At 41.0% G+C, this 12,523-nt stretch overlaps 1 protein-coding gene and 1 long non-coding RNA gene across 6 annotated transcripts in view; one reads left to right on the top strand and one right to left on the bottom strand.

The window, feature by feature from the left end:
* LOC105479132 (uncharacterized) overlaps positions 1–7,857 on the bottom strand; it is a 45,942-nt gene extending 38,085 nt beyond the window's left edge. The window contains exon 1 of the long non-coding RNA XR_985710.2: positions 7,753–7,857. This is a non-coding gene — a long non-coding RNA (uncharacterized lncRNA). The remainder of the gene's footprint in view (positions 1–7,752) is intronic.
* A 2,623-nt stretch (positions 7,858–10,480) lies between these two features.
* Positions 10,481–12,523, top strand: part of LOC105479130 (solute carrier family 22 member 15) — a 95,555-nt gene continuing 93,512 nt past the window's right edge. For 3 of the 5 annotated variants that reach the window (XR_011607847.1, XR_011607925.1, XM_071070519.1), the window contains exon 1: positions 10,524–10,682. Coding sequence is in view for 3 of the 5 variants with exons in the window: in XM_071070519.1 (XP_070926620.1) it covers positions 10,596–10,682 (87 nt within the window). In the remaining 2 variants the exon portion in view is untranslated. Of the gene's footprint in view, positions 10,683–12,523 lie in introns of all 5 variants that reach the window. The other 2 variants (XM_071069445.1, XM_071070156.1) reach the window with 2 other exon arrangements.

The raw sequence follows: 12,523 nt of genomic DNA, 5'->3' as shown, positions 1-12,523 counted from the left end.
TAGCTGGGCGTGGTGGCGGGCGCCTGTAGACCCAGCTACTCTGGAGCCTGAGACTGGGAATGGCATGAACCCAGGAGGTGGAGCTTGCAATGAGCTGAGAGGGTGCCACTGCACTCCTGGCCTGGGCGACAGAGCAAGACTCCAAAAAACAAAACAAAACAAAACAAAACAAAAAACAAAAAACTAGCTAAGCAAATCCAACAACATATCAAAAAGATAATCCACCACAATCAAGTGGGTCTCATACCAGGGATGCGGTGATGGTTTAACATATGCAAGTCAATAAATGTGATACACAACATAAACAGAATTAAAAACAAAAATCACACTATCATCTCAATAGATGCAGAAAAAGCATTTAACAAAATCCAGCATCCCTTTATGATTAAAGCTCTTGGCAAAATTGGCATATGAGGGACATAATCTCAATGTAATAAAAGCCATCTACAACAAACCCACAGCCAACATAATACCGAATGGGGAAAAGTTGAAAGCATTCCCTCTGAGAACCGGAACAAGGTAAGAATGCCCACTTTCACCACTCCTCTTCAACATAGTACTGGAAGTCCTAGCCAGAGCAGTCAGACAAGAGAAGGAAATAAAGGACATCCAAATCAGTAAAGAGGAAGTCAAACTGTCAGTGTTTGTTGACCATGTGATCATTTACCTCGAAACCCTAAAGACTCCTCCAGAAAGCTCCTAGAAATGATAAAAGAATTCAGCAAAGTTTCTGGATACAAGATTAATGTACACAAATCAGCAGCTTTTCGATACAACAACAGCGACCAAGCAGAGAATCAAATCAAGAACTCAGCCCCTTTTCCAATAGCTGCCAAAAAATTAAAATATTTAGGAATATACCTAACGAAGGAGTCAAAAAATCTCTACAAGGAAAACTACAAAACACTGCTGAAAGAGATCATAGACGATACAACTGGAAACACAGCCCATGCTCATGGATAAGTAGAATCAATATTGTGAAAATGACCATACTGCCAAAAGCAATCTACACATTCAGTGCAATCCCCATCAAAATACCACCATCATTCTTCACAAAATTAGAAAAAACAATTCTAAAATTCATATGGAACCAAAAAAGAGCCCGCATACCCAAAGCAAGTCTAAGCAAAAAGAATAAATCTGGAGGCATCACACCACCTGATTACAAACTATACTATAGGGCCATAGTCAACAAGACAGCATGGTACTGGTATAAAAATAGGTACATAGACCAATGGAACAGAATAGAGAACCCAGAAATAAACCCAAATACTTACAGCAAACTGATCTCCAAGAAAGCAAACAAAAACATAAAGTGGGGAAAGGACACCCTTTTCAACAAATGGGACTGGGATAATTGGCTAGCCACCTGTAGGGGAATGAAACTGGATCCTCATCTCTCACCTTATACAAAAATCAACTCAAGATGGATTAAGGACTTAAATCTAATACCTGAAACTATAAAAATTCTAGAAGACAATACTGGAAAAACCCTTCTAGACAGTAGCTTAGGCAAGGATTTCATGACCAAGAATCCAAAAGCAAATGCAATAAAAACAAAGATAAATAGTTGAAACTTAATTAAACTAAGGATCTTTTGCACAGCAAAAGGAACAGTCAGCAGAGTAAACAGACAATCCACAAAGTGGGAGAAAATCTTCACAATCTGTACATCTGACAAAGGACTAATATCCAGAATCTACAATGAACTCAAACGAATCAGTAGGAAAAAGCAAACAATCCCATCAAAAAGTGGGCTAAGGACATGAATAGACAATTCTCAAAAGAAGATATACAAATGGCCAACAAACATGAAAAAATGCTCCCCAGCACTTTGGGAGGCTGAGGCGGGTGGATCATGAGGTCAGGAGATCGAGACCATCCTGGCTAACATGGTGAAACCCCATTTCTACTAAAAACACAAAAAAATTAGCTGGGTGTGTTGGTGGGCACCTGTAGTCCCAGTTACTAGGGAGGCTGAGGCAGGAGAATGGGGTGAACCCGGGAGGCAGAGCTTGCAGTGAGCTGAGATTACGCCACCGCACTCCAGTCTGGGCAACAGAGCAACAGAGCAAGACTCCGTCTCCAAAAAAAAAAAAAGAAAAAAAGAAAAAAAAAATGTTCAACATCACTAATGATCAGGGAAATGCAAATCAAGACCGCAATGTGATACCACCTTACTCCTGCAAGAATGGCCATAGTCAAAAAATCAAAAAACAGTAGATGTTGGCGTGGGTGCAGCGATCAGCGAACACTTCTACATTGCTGGTGGGGATGTAAACTAGTACATCCCCACCTACATATGGAAAACAGTGTGGAGACTCCTTAAAGAACTAAAAGTAGAACTACCATTTGATCCAGCAATACCACTACTGGGTATCTACCCAGTGGAAAAGGAGTCATTACATGAAAAAGATATTTGCACCCTCAGGTTTATAGCAGCACAATTGCAAAATCATGGAACCAGCGCAAATGCCCATCAATCAATGAGTCAATAAAGAAACTGTGGTGTATATATATATGATGTAATACTACTGAGCCATAAAAAGAAATGAATTAACTGCATTTGCAGCAACCTGGATGAGATTGGAGACTATTATTCTAAGTGAAGTAACTCAGGAATGGAAAACCAAACATCGTATGTTCTCACTGATATGTGGGAGCTAAGCTATGAGGACGCAAAGGCATAAAAATGATACAATGGACTTTGGGGACTTGGGGTAAAAGAGTGGGAGGGGGTCGAGGGATAGAAGACTACAAATGGGGTGCAATGTATACTGCTTGGGTGATGGGTGCACCAAAATCTCACAAATTACGACTAAAGAACTTATGTAACCAAATATCACCTGTACCCCAATAACTTATGGGAAAAAAACCCAGAAATAAGAATAAATAAAAATGGAAAAAAATAAAAGCAATGCAAATTGCTGGTTTTAATTTAAAAAGCCCAGTTGGCTTTGAGATTTTTGATATAGGTCATTGTCATCCTTGTGTAATACTCAACCAATAGAAGTGGTTCTGGAAGTTCCAATAAGCATCTATATTTTAATCCTGGGAAACTGTGAGGCATTTGTCCCTGCATAGGCCAAGTTTTTCATCCATTCTACTGAATCACTCTATTTATTGACTCCATGAATATAGCAAATTCATCATGTCATTCAGTATTCCCTAGTTATATAACTCTTCCCGTGTAAGAAATAGCATCGGTAACAGCAACAAAAACAGTAACAACACTGACGTTTTCATTACATATGGGCACTCAGAAACGAATCTGCTGAATTAAATGAATGCACTATTATCTAAGCTTAGTGCCTCTTGGAAAACATGTAAAATTGGACTCTTAGCAAGCAGTATCTAAATTCAAATATAATTAATGGTTAATTTTCCTTATATTTCATATCTCTCTACCTTAACCTCCTGAATTTTATACCTAACTCTATTTATACTCTTTTGTTTTATTGCTAAGGTTTGAGACATGGAAATGGCCAATTTCTCCATATTAAATGTAGATCTATTTTAATATGTTTTTTACCCCCTTAACAATCTTTTTGAATGACCATTGTGGGTTTGGAAGACCAGATGACGTTCACCTCACTGCTAACTCCATTTTCTTTTTGCTTCTCTTCCCTTTGTCTTTTGCTCCTTCTCCCCAGGCATCTACCCACAAAATCTCCTGACTCCCTAGTGATTTGTTTCTTCTCATCATATTTGCTATGTTTATATCAACTTAATGTTGACAGAGGTATATGTACTTTAGCTATCTTTATTAAGGTATGGTGCTGTGACATTCTAACTGTAAAGTGTTATCTTAGCATGAAAGAAGGCTTATGAAGAGGGAGGAATGTTCTTCAGGTTTTTTTTTTTTAAAAAAGGCAGTGCATTTAGGCTGGGATAGAACACTGATTTCCAAGGATTTCTAACAATATGTGACATCTAGAAAGTCTATTATCTTACACATGAAATTTCAGTAGCCATCTGGGACACCAAATTACCAATGAAACAACAGACATGACACAGTAGTAAGGTGCACAGGTTTTGTAATTAAAAAAAAAGAACATGATCATGATTGATTATATTTGCTCCCAAGATTTATGTAACTGATCAAATTAAGTTAGTCTTTTTTTCTCTCATGGATCAAACAGTATCTTTGATAGATGCTATATTGCAAACATTATTTTAATTTATTATTATTAAAAAAAAAACCCAGATGTTAATTATTCTTCAGTGATACAAAAAAAAAAAAAAAGATACAGATACTATAAAGTTGTGGAAGAAAAAGATTTAAAAAGAAAAATGAGAAAAAATGGTTAGCTGGAGAAAATATGCTCTCAAAAATGGAACTCTTTGCTAAGAGGCACAGATGCAATACCTTGAACCTCAGGAGAGCTTTAATTAGTCCAGCTCTTCCTTGGGCGCATGCTCAGAAGCTTTGGTGCTGTCTGTAAATTAGGGCAAGGAAATCCAGCAGGGGCCTGGGTGGGTTAAGGGGGAAGGGCAGAATCTTAAAGGGGCAATGACCATTTAAAGGAGCAATGCCTGTCAGTCTCACTGTTCTTATTGTAGGCTCCTGAACCTGTCACCACAAACTAATCCACCTTCTGTGTTCCCTCTCAGTTAATAGCACCTCCACTCTCCAAGTATGGCTACAATGACAAAACATGGGAGTTGTTCATGATTTCTCCCTTTTTTTGCACCTGCAAAATGTCAATTTTGTTGATTTTTACCTTAAATTTGACTTCACTTTTCCATTCCTGTTATCATTGTTCTGTTTTAAGCCCTCATTGGGTCCTGTTTGGGCCATTACAATAATGTCTTAACTGGTGTTATATGCATTTTCCACTGCTGTCAAATCATCTTTTAAAACTCACATCACTCCAACTTAAAACACTTCAGTGGTTCCCATCACCTGTAGGAAAAAGTTCCAGCCCCTTCCTGGTCTCTGTCAATGCATCCGACATCATTTCAGACACTCCCCAGATTGTACTTTCTGTTCTCACAATCATCAATTACTTCTGGCATGTAGATCCCAATACAAGGTAAATAAACACTGAATATATAGAAGAGTTTTTGATGCACTTAAAATATATACTTTTAGGAAGTAAGATGAACTAATCTAACATCTAATTAACAATTTATTAATTGTATGTCATATAAAATATTAATTTATATATATTTTTCACTCAAACACATCATGGTGTCAAAAAAAAATCCTCAAAAGTTAAAAACATGACTCTCTTACCAATATAGAATGAATCTATGTCAAAGCTTTTATTCCATTCAATAATTGATGAGGGAACCAGCAGGATAAGCTGGTTCTAAGAGCATTTGAAGAAATTATTATTTACACACAAAAAAGAATGCTAGAGTAGGATTGCTAGATTAGATACAAAACCCGTTAATGTCCTACAGGGTAATGAAATCATAGATTATCCTTTTTATTGAACATAATCACATCTCTACCACATACTAAAAAAATCTATAAGTTGACAACTCACTGCACAGTGCCTGAGCTCTTATTAATATAGTAAATAGTAAAGTCAAATGCAGGAACATTCTCCTATAGAATTAAATAATCCTGGGGCCAACTGGTTAAACAATGCTCCATTACTACATTAAAAAACACACCCACGGCTGGGCGCAGTGGCTCATGCCTGTAATCCCAGCACTTTGGGAGGCCGAGGCAGGTAGATCACCTGAGGTCAGGAGTTCGAGACCAGCCTGGTCAACATGGTCTCTACTAAAAATAAAAAATTAGCCAGGCATGGTGGTGGGTGCCTGTAATCCCAGCTACTCAGGAGGTTGAGGCAGGAGAATTGCTTGAACCAGGGAGTCGGAGGTTGCAGTAAGCCGAGATCATGCCACTGCACTTCAGCCTGGTAACAGAGTGAGACTCCGTCTCAAAACAATAAATAAATAAAAAATAAAAATAAAAATAAAATAAAAGACAGACACTATCAAATTGGATGGAAAAAAGAAGTCCTCCTTTCATAAACATGCTGCTATGGTCTGAATGTTAGTGTCTGTCTTAGTCTGTTTGTGCTACTCTGACCGAGTATCACTGACTTGGTAATTTACAAAGAAAATAAATTTATTTATCACAGTTCTAGAGGCTGGGAAGCCTAAGACTAAGGTGCTAGCAGGTTTTTTGTCTGGTGGGGGCTGCACTGTCCAAAGAGGAGGAATATTATATCCTCACATGGCAGAAGGTGGAAGGGCAAACGCGACAAATTCCCTTGTCATGCCATTTTATACAGGCACCTAATCCCATTTATGAGGGCAGAACCCTCATGAGTAATTTACTTCCCAAAGGCCACACTTCCCAATACTGTTGCATTGGAAACATCTGAATTCTGGAGAGGAACATATTCAAACGATAGCATTCTGCCCCTGCCCCCCTCACCCAAATGTATGTCACATAAAAATATTTCATGTCAATAGCGCCCAAAATCTGAACTCATTCCAGCACCAACTTTATAAAGTATAAAGTTAAGAGATATGGGAACCAATGCATGGTTCATCCTGAGACAAATTCCTCCCCAGCTGTAAACCTATGAAATCAAACAAGTTATGTGCTTCCAAAACACAATAGTGTACAGGCATAGGATAGACACTGCTATTCCAAAAGGGAGAAATAGGAAAGAAGAAAGGGGTAACAGGTCCTCAGTAAGTCTAAAACCCAACAGGACAACCCTGCCTGGTTGCTTTGCTAGGAGCAGTCCCCACTTCAATTCTCACTGGCGAGGGTCACTACACACCTCCCAATACTCGTGCATTGAGAGCATCTGAATTTTGGCGGGGAAACATTCAAATGACAGCAGTGTCCCCCTAAATTACTGTTGGAACCTAATACCAAATGTGATAGTATTAAGAGGTAGGGCCCTTGAGAAGTGATTAAATCATGAGGGCTCCATCCTCATGAATGGGATTAGTGCCCTCATAAAAGACTGCGGAGAGCTCTCTTGTCCTCCTGCTGTAAGGATGTGACAAGAAGGTGACATCTTTGAAGCAGAGAGCAGTCCTTCATTAGATACCAAATCTATTGGTGCCTTGATTTTAGACTGCCCAGCCCCCAGAAATGTGAGCAATCAATTTATACTGTTTATGAATTACCCAATCTAAGGTATTTTGTTATAGGAGCCAAAATAGGCTAAGACACATGCCTTAAGCAGAGAGAAACTTAAAGGATGAACGTAAAAAGACGATATAAGAATAAAAAGATTACAAGGAAAATACAAACAACAGAAAAGGTGATGCAACAATATTGATATGAGACAAAATTAAAAAGGCCAAAAGCACTAAAAAGAGCTATTTCATCATGATAAAAAAAGATTCAATTAGTACCTTTATGAGCACACAGAGACAGAAAACTTGATACACTCAAAAATGATATTAATTTTGGAAAATTTTGATATATTTATTAAAAATTGATATATTCAGCAGAGAAAAATTAAGTAATAATATAACTACTTGAATAAAATTAGATCAACAAGTTTGATTAATAGAGAACCTTGCACACAACAAGTGGAGAATATATGTTATTTTCAATATGCGTGGAACATTTAAAAAAAAAAAAAAAAAAGGCCAGGGCTTGGCATGGTGACTTACACCTGTAATCCCAGCACCCTGAGAGGCTGAGGCAGGTGGATCACTTGAGGTCAGGAGTTTGAGATCAACTTGGACAATATGGCAAAAACCCATCTCTACAAAAAGTAAAAATTAGCCTTGGTGGTGTGTGCCTATAGTTCTGTCTACCTGGGAGGCTGAGGTGGAAGGATCATCTGAGCAGGGGAGGTTAAGGCTTCAGTGAGATGTAATCAAGTCACTGCACTCCAGCCTGGGCGACAGAGAAAGACACTGCAAAAAAAAAAAAAAAAAAAAAAAAAGAAAAAAGAAAAATCACATACTAGGTCACACGAAAATTACAACAATTTCCAAGATTTAATATAATCTCTATCTACAAAGCATATAAATTACAAACAACACTAAAAAGATGGTAAAAAAAAAAAAATAGCAACCTTTAATTGGAAACAAAAAATGCACTAAAAATAGCTCATTGGTTAAAGAGGAAATTACAATGTCATTAAATATTTTAAAGTAAAGACAACAAAAGTACCACATGACAAAACTTGTCAGATGGAGCAAAGTCCTATAGAAAGGTAAGTACAGCCTTAAATATAATTACTTTATTTATTTATTTATTTGTTTTTGAGATGGAGTCTTGCTCTGTTGCCCAGGCTGGAGTGCAATGGCACAATCTCGGCTCACTGCAACCTCTGCCTCCCAGGTTCAAGCGATTCTCCTGCCTCAGTCTCCTGAGTACCTGGGACTATAGGCCTGTGCCACCATGTCCCACTAATTTTTGTATTTGTAGTAGAGACAGAGTTTCACCATGTTTGCCAGGCTGGACTTGAACTCCTAACCTCAGGTGATCCGCCTGCCTTGGCCTCCCAAAGTGGTAGGATTACAGGCGTGAGCCACTGCGCCCAGCCCCATATAATTATTCTTAAAAAAAAAAGAAACATTAGAAGCAAAGAAGCTAAACTTTCAAGTCATGTGGCTAGTGAAAGAATTACAGAGTAACAAAAGTAAAAAAAAAAAAAGGAAAGAATTCATATAATCTATGAAACAAAAAAGAAATAAAATAATTCACAAAACTAATTCTTTAAAAAAATAATAAAGTAGACAAACCTCTGGCAAGACTGATAAGATTGGAACAATAAAGATGAACACTATTCAGAATGAAAAATGGGACCTAAACACAGTTAGACCCTTATTTTTAAAAACCCCAAGAGAACAATGTGAACAAGTTTATTCCAAAAACAATTTCTAAACTAGATAAAAAAGAATAATTTCTAGAAAAAAAGGTTCAAGAAGCAACACAAAGCCATAAAAATATATCTAGTTATATATATCTATCTTGACCTGTATGTATACATCTGTAATAAACAGGCTCCCCCTGCAAAACAAGCTAAGTCTAGATGGTTGCTGGAGAGTTTTACCAAACACTCACACTCATGTTATGAAAGCGCTATAAAATCTTACTGCCAAATCCAGACATGAGCATCAGGAAGAAAAGAAAATTATAGGCCTAGTTCGCTAGTCACAGATGTAAAGTCCCTAGACAAAACACTAGCAAATTAAATTTGGCAATAAATAGCAATATCATGAGCAAGTATTAATAGGATTTATTCCAGTAAAGTTCAATATCAAAAAAACTATTACCATAATGTACCCATTATCAGATTCAAGAAGAAAAACAATAGGATCATGTCAATAAATGCAAAAAGCACTTGTCAAACTTCAGCATTTATTAACAATGAGGATTCGTAGGAAACAGCCAAAGAAGGAAACTTTTTAACTATTAGTAGTACCTAAACAGAAAACGTTTCCTTAAGAGAGGAAAAAATCTTTGAGTTTATAGTTTACAGTTTCCAACCCACTGATAAATTCAGTTACAGTGAGCATTCATTTAATTGCTAAAATAAGAAAGCAGTTGACCAGTAAAGCCTAGCTACCAATACGCTGCAACAGACATCACAATTAACGGAAATTTTTGGAAGCATAAGAAGGATGCCGGCAGGTCAAGGACATTAGTTGGTCGCCATTTCTATTCAATGTTAAACTAGGAGTCATGGTCTAGACAATGGAATACTATGCAGCTGTTAAAAAAGACAACACATAATAAACAAAAAAGAAAATGAGGTTAGGGAGTGTGGGCATGAGGGGACTAACGCGTCCCCCATGAGGGGACACCAGCGTCCCTTGGCCCTGCCACCCTTTTTTTTTTTTTTTAACTTCCACCTGACAAACTGCCATTTATCCTTTAAATACCTTGGCAGGTATCACCTGCTGCCCCACAGATTAATCCTTCGTCTTTTGCACTTCCTTTGTGCCTCGTGCGTACTTCTATAAGCAAATGTATCCGGCGGTTTTACAAGAATTTGCTTACCTACCAGTGTACTTAACCCATGGCTAGCACAGAGTAGGACTGGAAAGAAATGCTGCACAGACAGCACTTTTCCCTGAAGGCTTTAGGGCTCCCCGAGCCCCTGCATTAAACTGGTTTGGGCAAAAGGACAGGCATCGCTGAGAGCCGCAAGGCCGCCGGCCAGCTGCGGGGTCCCCTGTAGGCAGAGCCCTGAGTCACACGCGGACGCGGTCCGGGCGTTTCTTCTCAGGCCCTCAGCCCGGCCCACTTCCTCTTTCCTCACTTTAGAGGGAATACAGCGATCCCTCTCAAGACAAAACACACACCAAAACACCATTTTTTTTTTTTTTTTTTTAAACAGGAAGTCCAGAGGCCCGGGTCCAGGGCATCCAGTCCCGGATCTCGAACGCCCTCCTCGCCCCTAGCCCCGCGTCGCCCGGCTCCGCTCCCGGCTCCGCTCCCCACTCGGCGTCCACCGCTGGAGCCTGACAGCCCCGCCATCCGCGCAGGCGCCCCGCCCCGGCCCGCCCCGGCCCCGCCGCCCGCGCTCCCATCCACGCCCCGGCGGGTCAGAGCCGGTGCCGGGCGCCCAGGGGTTGCCGCGCCGGGCGGGAGGGCCGCGCCTGAGCGGGCGGCGGGGTGGCGGGGTTCCTGCGCGCGGCCCGCCATGGAGGTGGAGGAGGCGTTCCAGGCGGTGGGGGAGATGGGCATCTACCAGATGTACTTGTGCTTCCTGCTGGCCGTGCTGCTGCAGGTAAGTCCCCGCGGCCCCGCAGCCGCACTTCCCTCTTCAGGGCCGCCCGGCCCAGGGCTAGGCGTCCGCTCCCGGACCGCCGGGGCCGAAGCCGAGGCTCTGCAAACACCGAGGTGTGGCGAGCGTCGGGGTGGGGCAGGGGCGAGGCGCCGCGCGGTGGCCTGGGCCCGGCCCGCAGCGTCAAGGTCGCCGGCCGGCCTCAGAGTCTCTTGGGTTCAGCCGGGCCCTCCACCCCGCCGCCTTGAGTGCTGGAAGGAGCGTGTTGGGGGAGGTTCCTCAGCTGCTATGCTGGTTAAAGAGGGATGCAAAATTGTGTTACCTGCCCTACGCTGTTGCCTGTAACATGCTGCAAATATGAAGGGAATTGTTACCCTACCTGTGGCACTGTCACCTTGGAATCTAAGACACAGTCTTGATAACCTGCAGACAAAAGGTTGTGTCTAGGATCGCCTCCCTCTGCGCTGGGTATCCTCTTCCTCTTTTCCTGGGCTTGAGGGGACTTACTCTTCCAGGGGCTTTCAAAGCCTAGAATTTATTTCCCTCTGATTTAAGTTCTGCTGGCTCGTTCGGCCCTGCGCCAGCCTTGGGCTGAGACTCCTGTAAGCCGAATAGTGCCATCTACCATGTGTGGTTATCAAATGGAATCACTTCTTCATTATAAAGAATTCTGAGAACCTGCTGTACACCCCAGCCTGAAAATATCGATTCCATATGCGAAAGGTCACTACAGATTAACTGCGCCAGGCAAGGGTTAGTCCTTCACCAACTTAAATGGCTCATTTGACATTAGTCCGCTTCTCTCAATATGCCAAAGGCATTTCATTCACAAATCCTTTCTTAGTATTTGCTGTGAGCCAGCCATTTTACTCTTTCCTTCAGTCAACACGTTTAATACGGGCTAGGATGTGCTGAACATAGGGATGCCATGGTGGACAAATCATTCACTGCCTTCCGGAGCTTGCATTCCAGTGGCTGCGGGTAGGGCAGGCAGACAGTTAAGTAATTTAGTTAACATGTGATGATAGTTATTCTGCAGGAAGTGCAGAGTGGTCATGGAGATAGCCACCAGTCCACAAGTTGCTTAAAGCTTGCATATGGCAGTGGTTCAACAGGAAGATGGGGGAAGGAAGGGGTTGACTTCTTGATTAAAATGTTTGGAAGTTCAGTTGATTTCATCATCAGCCAGAAACGAACGGTTCAAATGATGGAGTCAGTTCTTTGTCTAGCAGAACAGTTCCCAGCTGACGAATATGCAGTATTCTGAAGTTCTTTTAAGCTCGTTGTTCTAGCTTTAAACAAGCTTTCCCCAGGGAGAAAAAACGTTCAAGCTAGATAAGAGTATTTAATACAGAGAAAGTAGAATTGCAACCATGATGCCTGATCTTTATTTATAACTTTCTTTGAGAAAACCCATTTTCTGTTCCGGCCATGAATTCCAGGAACCTAATTCCTTTCTTGAACAATCCCAGTTCCCCAATTCTCTATCCCTACCCTTCACTTCCTGTTATCATTTTCTTATTTGCCTAGCCAAGTATCCACTAACTTGGAGTAAGTTTGTCTTCAGTGGAGTGAGGTTCTAAAAAGGCCAGTGTTCTGGGTTTAGGACATGTTAAGTTTCTCTGACTTATTTATGGTTGACCCAGTTACAGTTTGCTATCAAAAAGTTCCAAACCCATGTCCATGACCGTTCACTAGACCTTGGCTGATTTATGGTCAGTATTTGCTGTACAAGGACCAGGTCTCAGAGTGTTGGGGATGAGTGACTGGTTGTTTGTCTCGTAGCTGTGGGTGGGGAGATGCCCTGTAGCTGTGCCTATACCGGTGGAGGAGATGCCAGCCTA

The sequence above is a fragment of the Macaca nemestrina genome, chromosome 1, assembly GCF_043159975.1.
Source record: "Macaca nemestrina isolate mMacNem1 chromosome 1, mMacNem.hap1, whole genome shotgun sequence".
In the NCBI taxonomy this organism is placed as follows: domain Eukaryota; kingdom Metazoa; phylum Chordata; class Mammalia; order Primates; family Cercopithecidae; genus Macaca; species Macaca nemestrina.
This window is presented reverse-complemented; position numbering and strand designations above follow the sequence as displayed.